Below are 24,551 nucleotides of genomic sequence, written 5' to 3'. Positions count from 1 at the left end.
TGTAGTAATTTAAGGCTTAGCTTGAAAGTTACAGACTTCAGAATTGAGTGTACTAGAGGTTTAGATACTTCTCAAGGTAAGAATCAAACTGCAAAATAAATTCAGATCAAACTACTTAAAATTAAGATTTAAAGAAAAAACCTCATGTATTCTTCTAGGAAGTAAAAGACAAGAACACTCTTTCCTGTACATGCAGCTTTACAGATATAGACTTTGGTAATAAACCTGGGCCAAAAAAAGGATGGAAATGAATTTACATATCAATACCCTGACTTTGAGACATATTTTCAATGTATAAGCCCATCTTACATGCATGTATCTGTCCATATACTAAAAGCAAGAGATAGATGAAGAATTTAGGTACAAGAACAGGCTTGTGGCCATGCACTGGAACACGAAACTAATCCAATTGTCCAGGCAGATGTGTCAGGGTCTCTCCCAATATAATTTTTCAGGCAGAATAAGCACGCTTACTCGCTCTTTTCTGTGCTGAGACAATGCCTTCTCCAAAACTTACAAAGCATACAAACCTTACTTACAAAGCATACAAAAAAGAAAATTAACATCTAAGAGTCCTCAAAAAGAAGTGCTTAGTAAGTACAAGTAACAGTTCACTACATAGGCCATTGCACTGCTTTAAGACTTACATATCATACACTCAGTCTAGAACTATTAATTTTTTTGAATGCTGTATCTGTTTTTCTGAAGTCTTAACAGAGCTTAAACTAAACTAAACCAAACCACAGAGCTAAGATCACAAGGTTTGCTAATTTAAGCATGTATTTCCAGCACACTTCCAGTACTTTTGTGTGCATATTATTTCCCAAAGAGCAATTACTACCAAAATCAATTTTATGTCAATTGTCTTAGCATTATCTGGTTTTTTTAAAACATCAATATAAAACTGTCACCAAAAAGCTATTTCACAGCTGCTGAAGACGTTCTATCCATCTTATACCCAGTGAGGATAATTCAACACATAGCAATCATTCCTTTTCTAATTATTCAAAAATAACCCCCTCCCCAACATATTTGTATTTAGCTATGCTTTAGGAATGTATGGCTTACATACTAATGAAATATGTGCAAACCAACCAAACATTCTCTTTCAAAATGACATTTTTTATCTTCAGTATGAGACTTTTTTTTGCAACACACTTGTTCCAAAATAACTTTCCTTTACAGCAAATGTTCTAAATATGCAAAAATGAATTTTTTAGAGTTATAATTCATTTTTACTGCTTTATGAAACAGAGTCACCCAATATAAAATGCAAATAAATTATTTATTTTATGCTATTTAAGTTAGAACAAAAATAACAGTAGCTTCTCTAGGCTTCAATGGTGTTGGTTTAAAATTATACTGTGATGATGCTTTCTCAGCTCACGCTGAGCTATCCACTTATACACTTATTGACTTGTACCAGTTATATTTCATTTATTCCATAAGTAGAGCTAAATTCTTGGAACAAATAAGGTGTGCACACAATCACCAGAAAATCAGCACCTATATAACATATCAGCATATATAACAATTAAGCGATAACATTTTAATACTCGTAAAAATAACCAAGTTAGACAACGATGCAAATCTAAAAAGTGGCATGAAAGAAAAAATCAGAAGGTGGAAAAGGAAAAAAAGTTGGTAGCAGGATACCTTCTTTTGTCTGTTTTCAGCAGCAGCCAACTGAGCTGACATTCTTTCTTGCATTTTCCTGCAGTGAGCCATTACAGCTTCTAAAATGGACAGAGGGTTCATGCATATTGGCTTCTTTTCTTTATCACCAGCACCTGCCTCAAAGTCTCTCTGAAGAGCCAGAAATGGGTCACTCAGATTAAATCTTCCATATCGTTCCTGGATAAAAACCTCTTTGCGCCGGGCCTAACGAAAAAACAGACAAAGAAATAAAACTAAATGCATTCTTTGGGATACATCCACACACAGAAGAGACCTAGGCCACAGGGAATGTTGTGTTACTTATTTATGATTTATAAATATTTTCTTTAAGTATTCATTTACAATCTCTAAAAGAAATAGTCAGATATGTTGCACACAGATTTCACTACAGTCAGTACAATTCACTACATAAAAAACCCCCTTCCCCTTCTCAATTCCATACAGAAATATCAGTCTGGAGCAGTTTCAGAAGTATCACTAAAATAACATCTTGTAAATTGGCTGATACACAGAGAGGAAAGGGAAGAAAAACATTCTAAAATAAATTCTTCTATTTCTGTGTGTTAAAATGATGCTAGTAAAAGATATGAAAACATGCTCTGTGTGTTTACTGCAGTACCAAAATAAGTATTTTTCAAATTAAAAAATTGATGGTATGTTTACACACGCAGAGATTTTCATAAGTAATAGCAGCCAGGAAGACAGCAAAAGTACTACCAAGACCTTTCTGAAATTGACACTTCTCATATCTCTGTTCAGGAAGAACTTAACCATCACGTTTCTCCAAACCATTATTTTAAAACATACTTATATTTCCAAACTACAGTAGAAGACTTTATAGTCATAACAAAAAATATTACACAGTAAAGATCAGAGGTAGTTTTGCTTGAGAAATTTTTGGTTCTTTAGCCCAAATGAAAACAAGATCAGTTTCAGAGAGGTATTTTTATACATTTAATACACAGTACACAGGAAGGCCACAGAAAAGTACTGACTTCTAACCATCTTCATTGAAAATATTGTTCCAAAATCTCAGGCTTAAGACCTATCTAATATGTGGGGCGAAAGAAAACCAAACCAAACCAAACTAAACCAACCCAACCAAAAAACTCCCCAAAAAACCCACCAGAAAGATCCAATGTTTTCTAAATTTTTTTGTGGTGTTTTTGTGCTTGCATATATAACAGAAAGCAGAAGGGAGAAACCAAACCATTATAGCACAAATTTTGGAAGAAAATGAAGGCTTGTTGCCTTAAAAAATAAAACAGTCACCAAAGCAGCTCTTTATGTCTCAAAAAATCAGAAAAAGAAAAAAACAACACAGTGCAGAGAAACACCATTGGAAAGAGGAATTCCTCCACAAATGGATAAAACATTTATCTGTGATTTGGTTCAAATTCAGTTTTGAAGAATAAGCCAATTCTGGCATACAAAAGAGGAGGAACAGGCCCTAATGGTAACCAAATTGGTTAGCAGATCATTTGGAATGCTTGAAGTTAAAATTGTAACATATGAAAAGGTCATAAAAGGTAGCACTCATTTCAGGGCATGAGAAACCAAAGAAAAACATAACACCTATTTTAGAAAAACTCTCTAGAGATTAAATACAAATAACATACCTTAGTGAATGCCCAACTTTTTCCTATATATTGTCTACAAAATCAAAATGTTTTGGGAAATTAAAAGAGAATTTGACTTCAACAGAAATAAATGTGCCTACATATTGTGATGCTTGAAATACTTTTAGTCTGTTTTGCAATTTGATAGTATAAATAGAACTTGAAAATATTTATTAAAAAACCAGGTTTTTAGGGCATAACTTCAGAAAAAGCTCGTTCAGACCTAAAGTCTAACTAAGCTTATGGGGTCGGGTAGTGATTGACTGAAGAGGCAAAAATAAACTGATAGAATCCAGTTATTTTTTATAAATTGCCTTGCAGATAACACCTAATTAGTCTATTATTTTAATACCTTAATTTTTACCTTAGGTTAATTAGCAAAAAAAAAGCTAGTTCCAAAGGTAATATTACAGTACAGGAGGGGCTATATTTGTAGCTCCTGGTTCTATATACTGAAGTTACAGGACAGTATGCAGCTTAAAAATTCAACTTTCATGTAAAGGAAAAATTCAAAATCAAATCCTGACCCTAAATGGATTAAAGTGCTAAGCAGCCAAACAATATGACAAACCCAAGGAGGTTAAGAATTTAAATGGAGATGGAGGAACAATCCATATATAAATTATCAGCAGTGTAAAACCACTTAGTTTGTATAAAGAAAATGAGCCATCAAAGTAAAGGAAAAACCACTGATGTAGCAGCTCAGCTGTAAATAAATAATAAAAAAAGACCACCAGAGCCTACATCCTTAAATCCTTAAATCCAGGGACCAACAGCAAAAAGAGAAGCCAAATAGATTAACTGATCTCAGAGACAAAGGGAACCACTTACGCCTTTAAGAAAACACAGGTAGACAACCAGTGAAATAATGTGTATTTTCTAGCTTTTTCTATGACCCATGACTAGATGACCTGTCAGCACATACTGTATGTATGCAATATGAATGTATTCTTTGAAATGTTATCTAACATGCATAGCAATGAACAGAGCAAGCAAGGCAATGGCTCAGTGTGCACCTGCCAAAATAGTAATGGGACCAGGTGTTCGGACTCATTAACCAAAGAAAAGATGCAACTATATAGAAGGCATGACCTCCATCTGAATGAAAATCAAAACAATCTGCTGGCATTAAGAATTAAAGTGGCAACAGGAAAATCTGAAAGCTAAAGACTGTGGAAAAAACAATAGGTCTCGAACAGCACATGGTTTGGGATGACAGACCCTGTAGGGCTGAAGCCATAACTGTATATCCTCGAGCACAGGGTAGAACAGACTGGTGACTCTCAAACCATAAACAGCAAAGTCCTTCCAACTCAAACGGGAGCTAAATGCAAAATATTAAAAGAAATGTTTCCATGTTTCTATACAAGGACTGAAAATATAAAATAAAATGATGGGATAAGGATGCATGATTTCAAATGAAGATACCAGAATAAAAGATAAAGCAGAAGCTTGGTAGAAGGGAAACAATGAGTAGTTCCCTAAAACTTAGGCACAAAGTGGCAGAACGACAAGTTAGGCTTGGGTTTTTTTACATCATTCCTCCAGCCCCTAAATAGTACTTCTGTCCCTTTGCACTTCAGTAAAGTACATCAGAGGAGAGAGTAGAAATACTAGAATCAGATAATTTTCTCTCTTACATAATCTTTCAGTGCTGAATTTCAGGTCATAAGAACCAGTAGCAATATCACTGTTTTTTATGGGACTCATTAGCTGGGGAATGTAGTGTCTTATGTCATATGGGTAATTAATCCTTTAAAACAGTCAGTGCATAATTTGGTGGCTGTGCTAAAGCAGCATTAGCAGTGTCTCATAATTTAACTTCAATTGCACAGCAATATATAGAGAAAATAACATTTAAAATGTTGATTTGTGAATAACTGAATGCATTTTCAAACAGAAAATTTTCAAAACCAGACAAAATATGCACCCATTGTAGGAGGTAACCAAGACTGCTGCATTGTGAAAGGTGCTATATGAATTTATAAACCGTCAACTTTATTTTCCTGCACATAGTTTCTTTAGGGACTATAGCATTACGTTAGATCAAGGATGGACTACAAGTTTATATTAAAAAAAATACAGTTGAATTGAAAAACATCTTCAGAGAGGAGTGAAAGATGATCAAAAGGTACAACACAGCTTCTCTTCAAGGCAGAGCTTAAGTAGAAATAGGACTTCAGTGTGAAACAGACAACTAGGGCGAAATATGCTAGAGGTCTGCACATTGACAGGACAAGTATCAATCGTCCCATGATCTAATGATGGAAATTTGAGTTGGACACAAATTCTTCTCACTGAGAGCAGATAAGCACTGGAATGTGTTGCCCAGGGAAAACATATAACCTCTGTCACTAGATTTCCAAAACTAGATTGGATAAGGCCATCAGCAACCCAATCCACATTTGACGTTAGCCCTGCTTTAAGCAGAAGACTGGACTGAACGATCTCTCAAAGTGCCTTCCCACCTAAATTACTCTATGATTAAAGATTTCTTCTAGGACTGTTATTTTTTATCTTGTAGATGCTAGTGATCTTCTCAAGTAACAAATGACAGAAATGAGCTCCCAAAGGAAGGAAAAACAACCAAGTACTTATTGGTAGAATAAGTCTTATATCTTGCTTCAGATGATGAAAATACTTTTTCTGACTCAGAAAACAGAACGTTTATTCTGTGATATCTGCAAAAATAAAAAGCCAGTACTGAACAATCCTAAGGATTACACAACTGTGCAACACAAGGGGAAGGTTTACTCTCAAGTTCTCTCTCCTAGGTCTCCAGCCAACAAAAACCTGGAGTATCAGGCTGTAAGATAAACTGCTTCTTTTATTACACTCCCAGGGATTCTGTCTCCTACCACACGCTGCAAGGACACCTCGTTCACCCCTATACCAACTTTTTTCACACTACTCAAGCCACCTCTATGCACCTCTCTGCCAGCTCCCTCCTGGATACCTCCATCTCTCAAGCTGACCCTTTGCAGTCACTGACCCCATTTATCTACTGGCAGATGAAGACTGGCAGGGGGCTGTGCAGTGAGAGGAACAAAATGAGTGGAGGTAGCTGGATGATGGGCTGTGGGAACAGCTGCAAATCCAGTATAAGAACTGGCCTGCAGTCACTCGTTTCTTATGTTCCACTTCAGAAATAAATTTTTTAAAAAATGCTTTTTCAGTGACCAAACAGAATTATGAAATTTAATTAGGGTTCCCGCCCCCCCCCCCCCCCCCCGTTATTGAAAGAAGATTGTAAGGGGGTAGGAACATCTTCAAATAATATCCATCTTATTCTACACTTAAGGGAAAAAGCATAAAAAAAGCAAGGAAAAACAAATATGACCATTTAATATATAAGCAAGAAATAAGCCCAATAATGAAAAATTGATCACATAACATAGGTTATATTGATAGTTTTCTTTTGGTAATAGCCTACATTGATATTAGTTGCACACATTTGCTGAAATGAGTTTTCATAATCAGCTTACATTATCAGTAACAGAATATACAAGCAACAGTATTTTTAAGCATTTTTAATACTCCGTTTTTCCCTCAATGTATCTCAGAGTTTCCTCTTCATTTACCTGCCAAGTTAAGAGTTCAGCAAGTCCAAGTCTTCCATGCAGCGACTGATGATAAACATCAAAAATAGGACTGTATGTCCTACACTGCTGTGGAACAATGGAACTGAATTAAGGCTGCCCCAGAACCCTTAAACAAAATTTCCTTCCTTTCAAGAGCGTTTGTTCCTCTGATTAATTTCCTTTTCCACATATACTAAAATTGGTTCAACAGATGTTGATAGGTTCATATTAATATTTTCTCTTGACATATGCATTAGGGAGTGGTAAAAAGTTTACTAAAACTAACCAGCACAGAAGAGGAGGCAGTAAAAGCTTATTTTATGTGTTATGTTAAAGACAAGGGTGAGCCCTTCATTCTAAATAAAATTGAAAGGGTAATAGATTTTTTAAAAGAGGAAGGTGACTGAAAGAGAACATATTTATAAATCTTATTCAGTGGCATTACACAGTGCCTTGAAATTATTTGCTGGAGCTTTTCATTTAAGCACAAGAGAATTATCAATGAGTATATCCTCAATAAAAGCAGTACTTTCAGAGATGCGTGCAAAATACTGGGGTGGGGATATGATGTCTTACTCTGATTAATTAAGAATGACTCTTTAAAGAACACTAGCGATTTTGTTACAATACAGGTTTTGTGGGCTTTTTTTTTTAATGCAGGTGTAAATGAATGTTTTCAAAGTATCATATCAGATGTTACTTTCATGTAAAGTTTTACAGAACAAACTAAAAATGGAAATATTAACACAATGCCTGCTGAAGAAATGGTATCCTGCAGCATGATTTCTGTCAATGAACACATGATGCTCAATTTCTCCTTACATTCTTAACTACAGTCTAAATTCTTCAGCACTATGGCAGTGCACAGCTATGCAAAGTCTACAAGTGAGTTAGATTTTAATGGGCTTAATGTTATACGAAAAATATTTGACCAATATATTCAAACTGTCTGTTTCCATGTTAAGTGTCAAGTATCATAAGACAAAAACCTGTGTATACTCTTTAAGGATGAAAAAAATGGAAATTCTCTGAAGAAGGTAGATGATCAAAACAGGCTGCCAGTTCAAAAAGAGTGAAAACAGTAGAAAAAATTGAGAAATAGGAGGATGCAACCAGCAAGTTAAACAAAAACAACATACAGGTTGACTATGCTCTGACAGACATATATAATTGTTTCACACTATTAAAAAAAAATGCTCTTTACAGATAACTGATCGGGATCATGAAAGAATTCAAGTATTTTGGTAGAGGTACTAATAAAGAAAAGAAAACATACCCATTTAGTAATTTTTTTATGTAAGGCACACACACTCATAAAAAGCATTCAGAACTATCTTGGAGAAGTGTCTCATAACAGTCATAAGCCATGCAAATACATCAAGGAAACTTGTTACAGTGAAGTAGGCTGCATGAAAGTGGAGATATAATCAGTTTTTCTAGAAAAGTTATGCCAAGCATGAACCATTAAAATAAGAGTAACAACAAAAAGTTGCATCATTCTCTCATTCACAACAACCAATAGAACCAATAGAACTTTTCAAAAAATTTGTAATTTGCAAAGTGTCCCTTTCTCTCAGAATCACATAGCTTTAAACCCAAGCTTTTAAAAAGCATTTTTGCAAGTAAAAAGACAGCTCTGAATATAAGACTGTATGTTGTTTTACAAGGCTATCCACAGTAACCTCCATTTCAGAAGATATACAAGACCATCATTATAAGGCATAAAAGGTCAGTTCTTGCCTAGCAGTTGATGAAAACAACAGCAAACCCGGTTTTCTCTATTTCATGCCAAGTATCCAAACATTAAAGTGGTCTGCAAAAAGCAGCACAACTTCCTATTCTCTGCACTAAAAAGCAGATGTAACAAAAGTACAACATGCTTAACAATTAATTCGAATCCCTCTGTGTATAGGAGGACAAACATTTAACTAACACTTAAGCAATCCTGACTTACAACAGAAGAGCTGAGGAAGAATTATACTGCTAAGGTAACGATCAAGCCTGAATTTCCTTAGGGGTCTGACTCCATAAAAAAGGGAATATCACCCAATAGCAGCAGTTTACCCCAATATTGGTAGGTAGCACATCCTACTTCCCTTTCTCCCCCATTAGCTGGCAAAAAACCTCCATGAAAGAAAGAGGTACAGACAGGACAGACAGACTTGTAAGGGAATGAAAGAGTTAATGTCTCAGACATTTTTGTAAAGTGGGATGTAGCTAACTGCAGGCGGGGAAATTGATGGACACAGGGCATGGGGGGCATGTTGGACGATGCGCAGTCCCAGGTTCTGCTGGGCCTCACATAGCAACTTGCTGAGGTCATACAAAGTTTATGTGAGGAAGGGGCTTATGGCTGCCTGAAAGACCCCTCGTGACCACCCATCACAGTGGCGCCTGCGCAAAAGATCGCGAAACTTCTGGAACAAGAACCATATAAGCTCACAGGAGGCATAACTGAAGGTGGGGCTTAGACTATAAAAGATACTACAACAAAGAGACTGGTGCGCGCCCACCATCAGAGGATCGTCGCATCTGTCATCATCAGCACTGGATCCAAGGGTGGGGATGTCTCCCTATCTTCCCCCTCTCTTCCCTGCCCCCCCCCCCCCCGCCCTTTCTGTTCCTCCTCTTCTTCTTTTACAAAAGTTCTTAATAAGAACTCCCACCATTAATGCTTTTCATGTTTTCAAGTTTACTTCTGCATTGAAATAAAATGTTTAATTGACTGCTTGGTGTCGTCATTCCACTTTAATTTACTCCGAGGGGATCATTAGAACCTTGGTCGTTTTCCCTCCTCCTCTCGGGTTGGGACGTGACACAGACATATGCTTCCAATTCTTCATTACTAATTTTCTGCCTTCGGGTAATGAAAATCCACTATCTTGAGGTTGCAGATTTAAAAATGAAAAGGCCACTTTACAAAGCTCAGATCAGTTACTAACAGATCAGTACCAAGAAGAAAAAACAATACATTCAATACAAAATATTACTCACTTCTTATAGATGTAAAAGGTGAAACTCAGGCCTTGCACCAAGTTTCTAAATGAGGAAAGAGAAAGCTCAAGTCCTGACACAACATGTGTTTTTAATTGAGCCATCCAGATGTTCTATATAAAGATGACATTAGACCTATTTTATGGCAGCTTTGTTGTCTGATGCTTAAACATTCAAAAATTATAGGCCAATATTTCGTAGGGAAGTATCACAGTTCAATGCTTTGATTATCTAACCACCCAGACATTTATTTCTGAAAATAATACAGATATTCATACTGATAATGAGGCTCAATGAATAGAAGAGACTTGAGCTTTCTGATTACTTTAAATAACCATTTGTCACCTAGACTTTTTCACATGTTCAAATTTATAGTTCAAATTCATGCAAATCAGTTCAGGATTCTTTGCATGGAAATCTGTCAGCCATTCTTCTGAAGTACTAAATGAAATCTGACTTTACCTCCAACCAAAAAGACCATGTTAACCTCTATGCTTAGCAGTTTAAAAGTTTCTTCAGGTCAGTAGGAGACAAAAACTACCAAAGGCATAACAGAAAAGCTTCAATTAAATCAATCTGCATTTCTTTTTCATTTACAGCATTTAGATTTTCATATTTTTAAGTTATCAAATTGTCAGTTAAATTACCATCTCATATTATTGCATGGCAATTACATGATTACCAAACTTTAATAACTTTAATGAAAAGGTATGCAGATTATGAGTCTATAACACAATCATCAGGCCCAGTCAACATGGGTTCACAAAAAAAAAGGCCTGTTCAACTCATTGAATATCCCTCTATGATAAGGTCACCCTCCTCCTGGATGAAGGGAAGATGGTGGATGTCATTTTTCTGGATTTTAGTAAGGCTTTTGATACTGTCCCTCACAGCACCCTTCTGGACAAGTTGTCCAACTGTGGGATGAGCAGGTTCACGGCGTGCTGGGCGAGGAACTGGCTGAAGGGCACAGCTCAAAGGGTTGTAGTGAATGGGGCTACATCTGGCTGGTGGTCGGTCACCAGTGGTTGCTCCTTAGGGTTCAATTCTAGAGCCAGTTCTGTTCAGTGTATTCATCAACGATCTGGATGCAGGAGTTGAATATGCCACGAGCAAGTTTGCATCTGCCAAATGCAAATGCCAAACTGGGAGGTACTCTTCACTCTCTTGAGGGACAAGAGGCCTTGCAGAGGGGTCTAGATAGATTGGAGCATTGGGCAATGATTAATGGGATGAAATTTAACAAGTCCAAATGCCAGATTCTGCACCTAGGATGGAGTAATGCCAGGCACAAGGATAAACTGGGAGAAGAGCGGCTAGAGAGTGGCCCTGCAGAAAGGCATCTGGGGGTGCCGGTCAACAACAGGCTCAGTGTGAGTCAGCGGTGTGCCCTGGCAGCCAAGAGGGCAAACAGCAGCATAACCAGCTGGTCAAAAGCCACGATTATCCCGCTGTATTCAGCACTGGTGTGGCCTCACCTGGAGTACTGTGTGCAGTTCTGGGCCCCGCAATTTAGAGAAGGGTGAGAAGGTCTTTGAATGCATCCACGGAAGGGCAACAAAGCTGGTGAAAGGGCTGGAAGGCACATCCTGTGAGGAGCGGCTGAGGACTCTGGGCTTGTCTAGTTTGGAGAAAAGGAGGCTGAGGGGCACCGTCATTGCTCTCTACAGCTTCCTGAGGAGGGGAGGTGGAGAAAGAGGTGCTGACCTCTTATCTCTGGGATCCAGTGATAGGACACATGGGAATGGTTCAAAGCTGCCCCAGGGGAGGTTTAGACGGACATTAGGAAGCATTTCTTTACCAAGAGGGTGGTCAAACACTGGAACAGGTTCCCAGAGAGGTGGTCGATGCCCCAAGCCTGGCAGTGTTTAAGAGGCATTTGGACAATGCCCTTAATAACATGCTTTTAATTTGTCAGCCACAAATTGTTCAGGCAGTTGGACTAGATGATTGTTATAGGTCCCTTCCAGCTGAAATAGTCTATTAACAATACAGATTTATTTGAGGTATAGTAAGAGAATTCAATGTTTTCAAATGATTTACAGTATTCAATGAACAGTAAATTGTGAGAGTATTACATATTACCTCCAAGAAGAATTTTATTCTCGCTACTACCCCTAATGAAGAAGCTGAATGAATTAATAGATTTAACTAAATAAATTTGATTTCTAGAATGGAACATTTTAAATAAACAGAATAATCATCCACATTGTGTATTCTGGATTTTATGCTCTTTATTAAAACTTTAAAGCAATTTTCCAGATAGAACTCTCTCTACTGATACCATTACTTAAAAGTTACCAATTTAAAAATTGTCATATAACAGCTTATATTTCCACAATAGCTAGTTAAAATTTTACTCTGCTATTTCAGAGAGAACTCACTATAATCATTGTTGCTCTATTTTCTCAAATTTTCCATTTATTTGTACAAATGGAATGTTGGCTTTTATAAAAGGCCTACGGCTAAGTATTTTTAGTACACTGCGAGAGCTGCTAAGACAGATGCCTCCCTCTGGAAGAGCTGCAGGTGGAAAGACCTATCTGCCAGTCAGAACAGCATCAAAACAGAGTGGGAGGGAGAAAAGGATGGGAAGACATGCACCCAAGCATAACAAAAGTAATTGCTGCTATGTGAGTATTTTCACAATGTTGGATTTGAAAGGACCCCAATCAAATCTCTTATTCAGAATTTTTTTTTATAAATTATTATCATAATTTATTTGGAAAAAACCAAGAACAAACCTTACATATTTTTTCTTCAGCAACGGTAACTTGAAGAGATACACAAACAAAGAAAGAAGCGTTGCTATCAGTTGTACTTTAGTGTTACCATCAGCAAAATTAACTGTACCATTTATTGGCACAGAGGAAATACCTTGTATACGTTCCCTTAACTAAAAATGGAAAATTTTAGTTAAAATAATACAGATAGGATTACCCAGTTACATTTCTCATTGTCAGCAATGTGAGTAACAATGGCAAACAGATAAAACATTTGAAGTAAGGCACTCTAACAATGAAGTCACAGCTGTATTACTCATAAAGATCGCAGAAACCAAGAAACAGTTACATCAACATGATGTTGGAATTTTTTATTATTATTTTTACAATTAGTGTATCTCTACTCACTAGTTTATGTTGGATTATGCAGAAAGATCAAACAAGGGTAGAAGGAGTCAAGGGGGAAAGGCAAAGCAATTTTCCAAATAAGAAACCACCAGAATACTTTGAGCTAAATTAGCAGTCACATGCTTCGCAACAATACAGATGTTCAGATCTTATGTGAAAAACAAAAAGATACTGTTATCAGTTTAATGGTCACTGCTGCGAAGGACAGAGTGAAAAGGATGCTTACAATGCAAGGACATAGAGTTTTCGTATTAGAAAACTAGTCTCATAGTTTCATACTTGTAGTCTCCCATTTTAGAAGAACCTGGAAGAAGGGTATTTTCCCGAGCAGTGAAGCTTAAGCTTAGTAAAACCACACATATACAGGACTCTTAATATGGTTTACCAAAAGTTTTGCTTTGCTCAGTGCCTAGTATCTCCGTTTGGCAAATAGGAAACAACTACCACAAGAAGTGATGTAATGCTACTGAAAACTTATTTTGTCAGTAGCTTCTAGAAGAGGCCTTTAAGTGTGTCAAACTACCAGGATCCCACAGATGAACAAAGTTCATCCATCCACAGACTGCTGCTGCTACATCCCCAACATGTATTGGAAAAGGTGAGACTTGGTTCTGTTCATAACAAAGTGCAAGAAATAAAGGTGTTACTTGAAGGAAAATCCAAATACAGTTCACTTGATACCTTTCATCATGCAAAGAAAAGTATTTATTGTTAGTTATCCACACTTATAGAACTACTACTACAAAAAAACCCACTAAATATAAGAAAAGTAAATGCTTTCACAGGCATCTCAAATGACCTTTTAAATAAGATACTACATATAAAGCCAACCCACCAATACTACTAACAGTATTTCCAAATTATTACAACATGGAATCTGGCAGTATCAAGGAGAAGGTATAAGACTGTCCTTTAATTTCACAATACAGTGTTGGGTTTTGCTGTCATGCAACAAAAGCTATTTTCTTACATTGTAACCAGTCATGCAATTCCCAAAAGTTGAGGTCCATACAGATATTTACTGGAATAGTGTTAGTTTCTTGAATTGTTCGGCAATAAAGCAGTGTACCAAAACATGTCAAGTAATTTTATAAAAATAAATTTAGCTGACTTAATATAAGCTAAAAAAAATTACAATACATAAAACATGATTGACATGGAAGAAAAGAAAAATCTAAATTTGGACATTCTTTAAGGCTGTGTCTAACAATGCTTTTTCAATTAGCATGCTACATTACTTTTAAAACTTTAAATAAACGACAAAAAAAAATCATTGCAAACTAAGCACTGAAAAATCATTTAATCTACTAAACTGTCTGAGGTTTATTCATATTTCATAGTTTCCTTGCAATCAATTTTAAATAGCTTGCAATAGTGAAATAATACTTTTTGACAGCCATGTCGAGAAAATTACAATAAACTAATATTAAGAAAGTAAAAGCTTTAGTCATAACCAGAATCATTGGACAGATAAAGATAAGCTATATTTAAGAGCAGAGAAAATGCGTATCCAATCATACTTGAAGTAAACAAATAAAAAGCAGTGATCAGATGAGCAAGGACACAAATTGCAGATCATTACCTTCCAAAAATTCAGTAAAAAATAAGTTTGTGCAAAGAAATTGCAACCTGCAAAAATGCCAATGCTGCAAACAAGGCATTTTCTGCCTTCTATTTCATGGTTCACTTCTGCCACCAAGGCCAACAACTGCCATCATATTGTCTACAACAATAACCTTCTGTTACATACAGTTTAACATCTTCTGCTCCTCCTTCTACATAATCACCATTTTTCAAAGACACCTGCTACAAAACAGGCTGTCTTACTGGCTGCCAGAAACCTCTGAAGCCGCCTTCTGCATGCTCTTAGCTCCATTCTTCGGTACAAGAGTGCCATGGTATTCATACATATAGGAAATGTTCAGATTTGCTTTTTAAATTCACTACAACTCACAATTACTGCAGGTAAGGGTCTTCATAATTTATAGGTGGTGTAGCTTCCTTTGACAGATTACGCTTAACATACATGTAATTATCCTACCTACATGGATCCCTTCCCTTTTCCCGATAGCTCCCAGGTTTCTTCCCCTCTAACCCCGAAGTCTGTTCTAGAAGTACTAAGTCTTATAGCACAATTCTTGTTGATTTTGTGCAATAATTCAGGATAAAAACTTTATCCATACACAACTGACAATTATGGTGTTGGCAACAATTCTATTTTAACATGTAACTTACAGAATACACATAAAACCAAGTATTGCCTCATCACAAGATGCAGAAGACAGTAAATAACTTAAAAAGGACATGAAAACTCTTAACTGATAAATCAAAATTTTTTAACTAAAATCTCAACCTGCAGTAGTCAAAAGTCTGCCTTGGCCAAGTGAAGGAAACTTCTTTTGCTAGACAGAACTCACTGGGAAGGTCAAATTAGGCAAGGAAACCTTGCGAGTATCTACAGCTCTCTAGCCAAATATTTTACTTAATATATACCTGAAATTTTTTTCAAGGAACAGCTAAATGATTACTGAAAATGCATGAAAGGCTTTGCATTCTGCATAGTTATTCCAGTATCATTCTCTGTTACCCACCAAAAACCTAACGTTATTATGTAGTATACTGTCATGAAAACTATGATACAGTCAGATTTTTTTTAAATATTGATTGATCTTCACATACACTTAAAGAATTGCAGAAGCAGTACAGACATATGTACACATACAGTTATCAAAGTACTTCATGTTTTCAATGAGATTAAAATAAAACTGTATTGTTCAGTGCTTAATCATTGTCGGCCGAAACTGAAAGACAAGTTTACCAATAATAGCATTCCACAATGCACAGCTCAGGACTTGAAAACAAACTAGCTTGAGCAGAAAATGCATTCTGCCCTTTGGGGAGAAAGGGACTCCAGAAGTGCATTTTACAATGACCCATCTGGCAATTTCACAAGAAAGGTCCGTCTGTCTTAAATCTAAGAATGATCATAATGGTAGAAAGCATTGGGGAATTTCTGGTTCTAGAAAGTGAACATAGGGTTATAAAGGTAATTTTTTTTTTAAAGGTAGGCCAAATCACCTCGTATTTCCTACTATATTTACAGAAACAACCCTGGAAAAGGGCATTTATAGGTATATAGTGGCTATGTCAACATTAGCAGGTAGTGCTGCACAACGGGAACAAGTCTGTAGAGCAACACAGTCAGTACTGGGAATGTGCCCGTGGCCCTGGCATTTGGAAGGAGATGTTACTTAGGGCTAGCTCTGCTCTCAGTTCAGTTTACACAGTCTGAGAGTGTAAAATCAAAGCAAAGTTACGTGGGGACCAAGGGGAGAGTTTTTCAAAAGTGCACTCTTGGTCTGAATGCTAAGGTAGGTTCGCTCAAGTAGTTCATTCACACACACATATTACATAGATGTGTAAACAATGGCCTTTATCATAATGAACCCCAACATCTTATAAGCTACTCATATCACCAGAATTTTCTAATAGAATGTTAGTACACAGAAACATTTTGTTGTTGTTGTTCTAAAATGCAACACTTTGCAAAACAACATTCAATTTGATTATTATACACTTCTGGGGAAAATGGAGCAGAGTTTTGAAGTAATGTTGGATTATACCATTATAGCCTTGGAAATGGAGTGTCTTTTCATTGCAACTAGTTATTTAAGAAATTTCTGAAACAATCAAATAGTTTCAAAACAAAAGATCCTCCTAACAAATACTGAAAGTCTTTTTTTTTTATGACTTGCTTTAAACTATTGAATTTCTCATGGACTTGAATACTGATATCCTGGTAGTTCTAAAATGATTAGCAGGAGAGTTGGAACCTGAAAACTGGCATTCAACATACTATGCGCTATCTATTTTAAAGAAACATTGTGTAATCTACACAGTAATCACTACACTTCCTAAAAGCTGTTTATCCTTATTTTAAAACTGTCTTAGACTGGAAGCTTTTTAAGGTAAAGCCAATAGAATACGTTCTTAAACTTAAATGTAGCTATAAGGCATTATTACACGATGCATTAATTTCTGTCTTTTGGCCTACCTCTTTCATTACATTAATATCCACACCATCATTACAAAATTCAACCACCGCTCTTCAAGAAATCACATGCCTTGCTAGGGGAAGTCAGAAATTATCTTGTATGGATTTTCTATGTGGACGTAATATGGAAAGTATGATTCACTCCCAGCTCTATTGATTAGCCTGCAGGCCTGTCAAAATGCTTAGATTCAGGGAGATAGACTGTATTTACAATTTGGGCAGAACTAATTCCCACAGCAGAAATCTTTTTCTTCTCATCTTTTTATAAGCTAAGATAGCCTAACTTAAATTCTCTGAGCAGCTAAATTAATGAAGTCTGATTTTCCCTAACTCTGTATTATACAGTTCATATACAGTGCTCAATAACAGACACCACAAATCTCTGCCCTTCCTTCAAGCAAGGCCCTAACAACAGTATAGCTTTTCTTACCCAGCTGCCTGGTTATATGACACTATCTATTTCTGAAATGCTTAGCATTTTGTCAGATTTTGCAGAAACCAGCTAAAAGATTCAACAGACATTAGTACAAGGACATACACAGAAGATAAGCTTTCCTGCCGTAGGTAGTTATGGTAAAAATTAAATACAGTAGGGCTTTACAACACTGAAGAAACACCTACACGCAAATTCATCTTGCCATTCTCATAGCGTCCTCCTGACCTGGCCATCCCATACACAGAATTTGTTAATTTGGAGCTCACGTAAGCTCAGAGAAAAGGCATTGCTCCACAGCAATGTCATTGATACTGTAGTCAATCTTAATTAAATTAAAATATATCCCTTGTTGGTACTGACAATTCTTTTAGCCATTTTTTTGTTTTCCTTGGTAGTTTTTCCCAACAATCCGAAGTTGTTCTAAGTCTATTCAGTGTGGTATATTAAAGGATCCAGTATGATAAGAATTTGCATTAGAAGCAAGTATATTAGAAATTTTCATTTTAGCATTTACTACCTAATGAAATTTATATAGGCAAATAACATTATTTTTAAAATAAACAAAAATCCCAAATAATTTGGGTGTAACATTTTAGAAGAGAAATAACCTACTGATGATTTAGCTTTATGAGAGAATCACCACTAAAACCATCATTTAGTATTTGTAATTCCATGCTTGACAGCTAACACTAGCACTTCAATTCATCATGACGGTCAACACACTTTAAAAAATCCTCTAGAAAGCCAGCAGATAGGGCAACCACTTTACAGCTGGAGAAGAAAAACAACAAATGAATTTGAGAACACAGTTGTGGAAGGCCAGACCTATGCTTTGATTATGTGGCCACATGACCTCCACATTAGGAATATATTATCCCCTTATTACAGGCAGACAGTTTATCTGGATAATTGAGACAGATGGAGGTAGCTATAGTTAAGTCTCCCTCCTTTTTTAACTATATGCATTCCCAACAGCAATTAAACGGCATGTTATTTCTCATTAATGAAATTAATGATTTAAACGCTAATCTGAATTTAATTTCACATGCAGTGCAACCCTGATCATGGATCTACTAAAATAAAGAAGCTACAGATTCAGAAAGAACCATCTTAAGTCATTTGGCATAGCAGTTATACAAAATCAGAGTGCTAATGAGAAAGATTTACACAAATATCATCTTCTTTGAGGTGAATCCTGGTGCTGCTCTCCACATCGAATTAACTGTTCACTGGGAAAATGAATCCGGAAATTTGACCCTAAGCATGACAAAGGTCTGCTCTTCCAAGGTCCTCACAGGACTTAACTCATCCAGCAACTTAAATTGCTCTGGTTGATAATTACTGTAACTTTCTCCAAATCTGACTTTCTCCGACTTCCAAATCCCAGACAGCCAATGTTCCCCGAAAAAGAAACAGTGTTCGGATGGAGATTAATTCAGCAAAATACTGAATTCTGTACTGTACAAGCCAGAGTACACTATAACAAATTTATACATGCTAAGGGCAAAAAACCCCTCAGCTTTCTCTGTTTATATCAAAGCACCATACTACTTTCACAGCAATAGTAGGAGACATTGACCCAGTTAGATAAAGTTTCAATCGCTGAAGCAGGAAGCAACAGCCTTTTTTTAGAAATAGGAGTGCTATGTGTCCTTATGTATCTGCGGTTGTGCATGTTATAAAGGAACAACAACAATGTATTGTGAAAACATGAAAGTAATATAGATGTCACCTGCATATTTCTTATAACTGCAGTTTGGATTTGAAGTTTTGTTCTTGTTTCAAAAGAAGACTTTAGGGTATCAAAACTTTGTATAATTAAAAAAATATGGAAACTCTACAATGCCTTATGCACAAAGATGCAATTAAAAGAGTTAATTGTTATATATGACACCTTGGGTTTGGTTCTAATTTATCATGTGGCACAAATTCAAGTGCCTTGATAAAAATCTATTACATCAACACTATTAACTTTACTAACTAAACTTATTTTCCCCTGCCCCCCAGGATGACTAGTTAATTTAACAAGATTTCTTCACATAATCCTGAACTACTGGCCTTTCTCACTTTTAATTTTTATTTTTTCATTTACACGGAATAGACAGAATGGACACTTTGCAGTTAGAACAATATCCAGTGGACAGACTTAAAATTCCCTAGTTCAATCTTTTCAAAGCAGAGTAAGAAACTCTGAAGCCCTTCTTTTTTCTCATTGGACTGTACCTTTTTGAAAATATGCTTTAAATAAGCAGAAGTTATGCAACATCATAAAAAGTACTAAATGAGGAGTTAGTAACCATCTTCTCTGACTGAAAGTCATAAAATACAAAATGATACAATGAATACATTGTAAATGGACCACCGGAAGACAAGCATCTGAAGACAACACAATTCTGAAAGCCAAGGATATCGTCTCCCTCTCTGAAAAGCAGTATCACAGCAGCACTGATACATGGTATTATTCTGGAGTTTCATTTCTTTCACTGGCACCTGTGACACAGAAACTGCATAATTTTACAGCTATTTTTAAAATAAGAGAATGAAAAAAAGCAGAAGACAAAACCACAACACATTCAGATTATTAATTTTCTATTTCTATGGGCAATTGAGTAGTAGAGCTTGCTCAACTAAGGCTCAAACCTCAAAAACAAAGACATCATAAGTGTTTTCTGCTTAATCCATCAGAACCCACACAGGCAATTACACCTTTACAATGTATCAAGAAGCATCAAACTGCAATCCTGAAAAATTCTCATTTTTCTAAATTCTAAATTTCTAATTTCAAATTTCTAAAATAAGTTAAAAGAATTAATTTAAAACACAATTTAAATAATTATTTAAGTGAGAACTCCATAATACATATACATACACTATAAACGTGGCATAGGAAAAAAAAAAAAACCAAAACCAGTAAGGCACAAGTTCCAGCTCCATATCTTATCCAAAAATACTGTTCCTGCCCCCTAGTTCTTACCCCTTAACTCTCTCAGAAATCTCTGTTCCATTCTACCAGGGAATACCATGGATAAGCTGTGGATTATGATGATACAACACATATACCAAAAGAAAAAACATTTGGCACTGTGAGAACCATACTCCTGTAAGAGCCAGCCTGAAAAGAAATCCTACTTATGGACATTGAAGGTAGGTGTGGGGTTTTTTGCAAAACTGGCTTTACAGATAGAGAAAAATCAACCACATCTATCTCAGATCTTCAGTAAAACACATGATGTGGCTTCAAGCAAAATTACTGAGGTGGGAAATGAGAGGTCAGTGTAAGAATTTATGCTATGGGAAAAGGACAGGCTAACAGAAGCATCAAACAGGTCTTGTTACAAGGAGAAACTTCATGTTAGGTGCAGATTAAGAGTAGCACCATGTGAGTCAGTCTTTAATTATATTCAGAATTATCAGTTCTTTTGTGATCAGTCAAGACTGATTCACTTCAATGCCAGAACTTTCCAGGAGAGATATTTCCAGTAGATACATAAGTACTATTTATCACACAATTTTTACAAATGCTCAGTGAAACCCTGCAAAATTAGTACAGATAAGGGCACACACGTTTAGGAATGATGTAGGTAAACTGAAGTGATTATAGAGAAAAATCTGAGATGACAGCCACAAGAATTAAGTTACTTTCTAAGAGAAGATTAAAAGGTCCAATTCTATTGTCTTACAAAAAGCTCAAGAACATATAAAACTGCTTAATAAATGCATATAACACAGTGACTGAAAACTGACAGGAAGATCACTTAAGAGGAAAAGACAACACACATATTTAGTATAGGGCTGGAAATTATCAGGCTTTGACCTATCAGAGAAATTAGGCTTTGAAACAGCCCTGCAGTACTAGTAGGATTAAAAAAAACCTATAACAAATGCCCCAAACACACGTAAATACACACTCACAAACTTTCCTAATTTTGAAACAGAGCTTGATCGGCTTTAGAAATAACATAAGAAGTCTTTTCCCTTATATGAAAACCATTTCCTTCTTGCTTTAAGGATACACAAAGTATCTATGCTAATTTGTTGAAACAAACCAAAGTACCAAATCTGACAAAATTCCAATTGAATTCTCTGGTTATTCCCTTTTATAGAAGACCTATATTTGGCTATCTAGTGGCTTATTTTGTGCACTGCTTGGAGACTCCAGCTGCTAACACTGCTGACTTGTGGCTTCCCAAGTAAGAAGCCAGAAGATGTGAAAGTATCATATTCCGAGATATCAGGCTGCATTTCTTCAGTTTTCCAGTACTAGTACAGCTAACCAGGAAGGCAGCATGGAAGATCAGAGTTCTACGTGGGTTTTGTTTAGACCTTTTACTACAAAATATAGGAACTGGAAATTGAGATGCAGGAGAAGAAAAAAAAAACAAAACAAAACCAATTTTCAACTTTTATATACCTTAGGTGAAACTGACCTTTTTCTCGTATCGATCTATATGAGTTATCAAAAAACACTGTGTACATGCCATCCATTTTAGCAGGTGCATGGGAATCTGATGTAGACTACATCCATTATTTGGTATGTAGTGTAGTTGCCTGTTCATGAATATGTATTAGAGAAAATTGTCTGAGTATTCTATTTGCATTCCTCCAAAGTTAGAAGTGTCAAAAAAAGAGATTCTGGATGTGGTGTGCACATTGTTTCCCCTTTTACAAAACCTTAACCAGCAGTCAGGGAAAATAACAAGTCCTAGTCCAGGCAAATGAGATGTGAAGTTGTAAAACAGCTAGATGAAAAGGCAGTACATTTCCACATATGCCTATACCTGAAGGCCAAACACCAAATAACTTCAAAGCGCAGTAATCCCCTCAAAACATATTGCTTCCAGTGTCTTATTGTGATTACAAAATGAAAATTGTATTTCATAAGAGAGGTTTATACCTATAAAGTCTTTAGTTATTAATGCAGGTACATCAATGACAGCTACTTAAAAGCTCCATTTGCATCAAGTGATCTGAAGCCATCACAAAACAAATTAAAATAGAATAAAAATGCATTTACAATTGTTACTGTGACATTACAAGTGGAATATGTTCCCAAACTACTTGACAATCATTACACATACTAATTTTTAGCAGTATTAGTTTTATTTTATTAAATTGAAGTTTTGCTTTAAGAAACCTTAAAGGGCATAATTTCCCTCTATCCAGCTATGATGCTACAAATATTTTCAAACCATGTAAGGCTGTTTTCTCCCTTAAACCTGCAGCCTGTTTGGCAGCTCTGTTAAATTTTATTCTGTTCCGGATCAATTTTAAAGTCATTACAGTCATAAAAATTTATCATCTTTTGCTTAAAATACAGTTTTGTTTGTACATTTCTAGTCAACTTTCCAAGTTGCCTTTCAGACTGCAACCTTCTGAAGCAGAAAACCAACCCTCACATGTGTCTAGCACAGCAAAAATCTAATGAAGTACTTGTGAGTGTTCTTAAGAGTATATGTCCTGTACTTCACCTTTTATTAAAAAAAAAAAAGCAAACAAACACCACAAAAACTTTTCCTTAAGTGCATATGACCATCCAATTTGTCCCTCCTTCCGTCTCACAGAAAATGAGTGCACTGAATAGACTAGATGCACAAATATATAGTCCATTAGAATAAATGACAAATGGACTGAATTTTCCTTTGAAGTTATTCCTTCCTTTCACAAATAATAGACTGTACAATATAAACGAATTTAAAGAGGAAGTAATTCTGCAGCTTTCACACTTAACTTCTTTGAAATTTTGTTGGTATTTATACCAAAATTACACAGCATTACTGAATGGCAACAATTAAACAAGAACATATTTTGTGATTACTGAGATTTAGTCAACCTAAATTTTTAAAAAATCACAATTTACTCTTCCAGTAATAATATTCTATGCACAGAATAAAGGAAGTGGCAAAAGAGAACTAAAGAAAGAAAGCAAACCACAACAACCCAGTAACTTACCCGCAAGGCTTCAATTACAAGGTCTCGTGCTTCTAGTTCTCCTTCCATTATACTCAAAAGCATTCGCAGTTCTGGCTTGCTCAAGTTATCCACATCAAACTCTCTTTTCTGTAAGAAACAAAACATTGATGAACACACTAACTAACTGATTGCCATAGTTACTGTAGATCTGAAACATAAGACATGCCAGCATCCTAAGTATGGGTTCCTCAAACCATCTATAACCATCAAAAGTTGAGGTGGCTTCATGTCATGGTTTTAGCTGGGATAGAGTTATTTTTCTTCACTGCAGCTGGCACAGTGCTGTGCTTTGGACTTAGTATGAAAATAATATTGATAACACACCAATGTTTTAGTTGTTGCTAGGTAGTGCTTATACTAGTCAAGGACTTTTCTAGCTTCCCATGCTCTGCCAGGTGCACAAGAAACCGGGAGGGGAGGGGGCACAGCTAAGAGAGTGGATTCAAACTGGCCAAAGGGATATTCCATATCATGTAACGTCATGCCCAGTATGTTACCTGGGAGGAGCTGGCCGGGGGGAGGTAGGCAGCAATTGCACCTTGGGGACCGGCAGCATTGGCTGGCGGGTGGTGAGGGGTTGTATCATTTGTGTTTTGGGTTTTTTTTTCCTTTTTCCCTTTTCCTTTTTATTATATTATCATTATTATTATTATTATAACCATTATTATTTTATTGTAATTATTAAGCTGTTCTTATCTCAACCCACAAGATTTTTTTTTGCTTTTGCTCTTCTGATTCTCTCCGCCATCCCACAGAGGTAGGGGGAGTGAGTGAGCGGCTGTGCGGTGTTTAGTTGCGGGCTGGGGCTGAACCATGACACTTCATTTGTAGTATATAAAGTCAAAATTAATAGCAAATCATCTGATTTTTTGTATTTAAAGTGAAGAAACAAAAAGCCCTCCAGTATGATACTGTTTCAAATCCTATTCTGTTGCAAGGAATAGATCCTGCAAAGTCTTGTGAACGATGAGGATGAATGGTAAGGAAACTAGCTTTGTGACTAACGGTTCCCATATGCAGCCTCACAGACACCAAAACAATTCAGCAGTCCTGAAATAGCACGTCAGGGATGAAGGCAAGAAAGGGAAA

At 36.1% G+C, this 24,551-nt stretch overlaps 1 protein-coding gene across 2 annotated transcripts in view; it reads right to left on the bottom strand.

Moving 5' to 3' along the window:
- The window catches only part of CTTNBP2 (cortactin binding protein 2), an 88,213-nt gene that overhangs the window by 52,278 nt on the left and 11,384 nt on the right, over positions 1-24,551 (bottom strand). For both annotated transcript variants that reach the window (XM_064446794.1, XM_064446803.1), the window contains exons 2-3: positions 23,442-23,549; positions 1,657-1,881 (exon numbers count right to left, since the gene is read on the bottom strand). In XM_064446794.1, coding sequence (XP_064302864.1) covers positions 1,657-1,881; positions 23,442-23,549 — 333 coding nt within the window. The remainder of the gene's footprint in view (positions 1-1,656; positions 1,882-23,441; positions 23,550-24,551) is intronic.

Source organism: Phalacrocorax carbo, chromosome 1 (genome assembly GCF_963921805.1).
Source record: "Phalacrocorax carbo chromosome 1, bPhaCar2.1, whole genome shotgun sequence".
NCBI lineage: Eukaryota > Metazoa > Chordata > Aves > Suliformes > Phalacrocoracidae > Phalacrocorax > Phalacrocorax carbo.
This window is presented reverse-complemented; position numbering and strand designations above follow the sequence as displayed.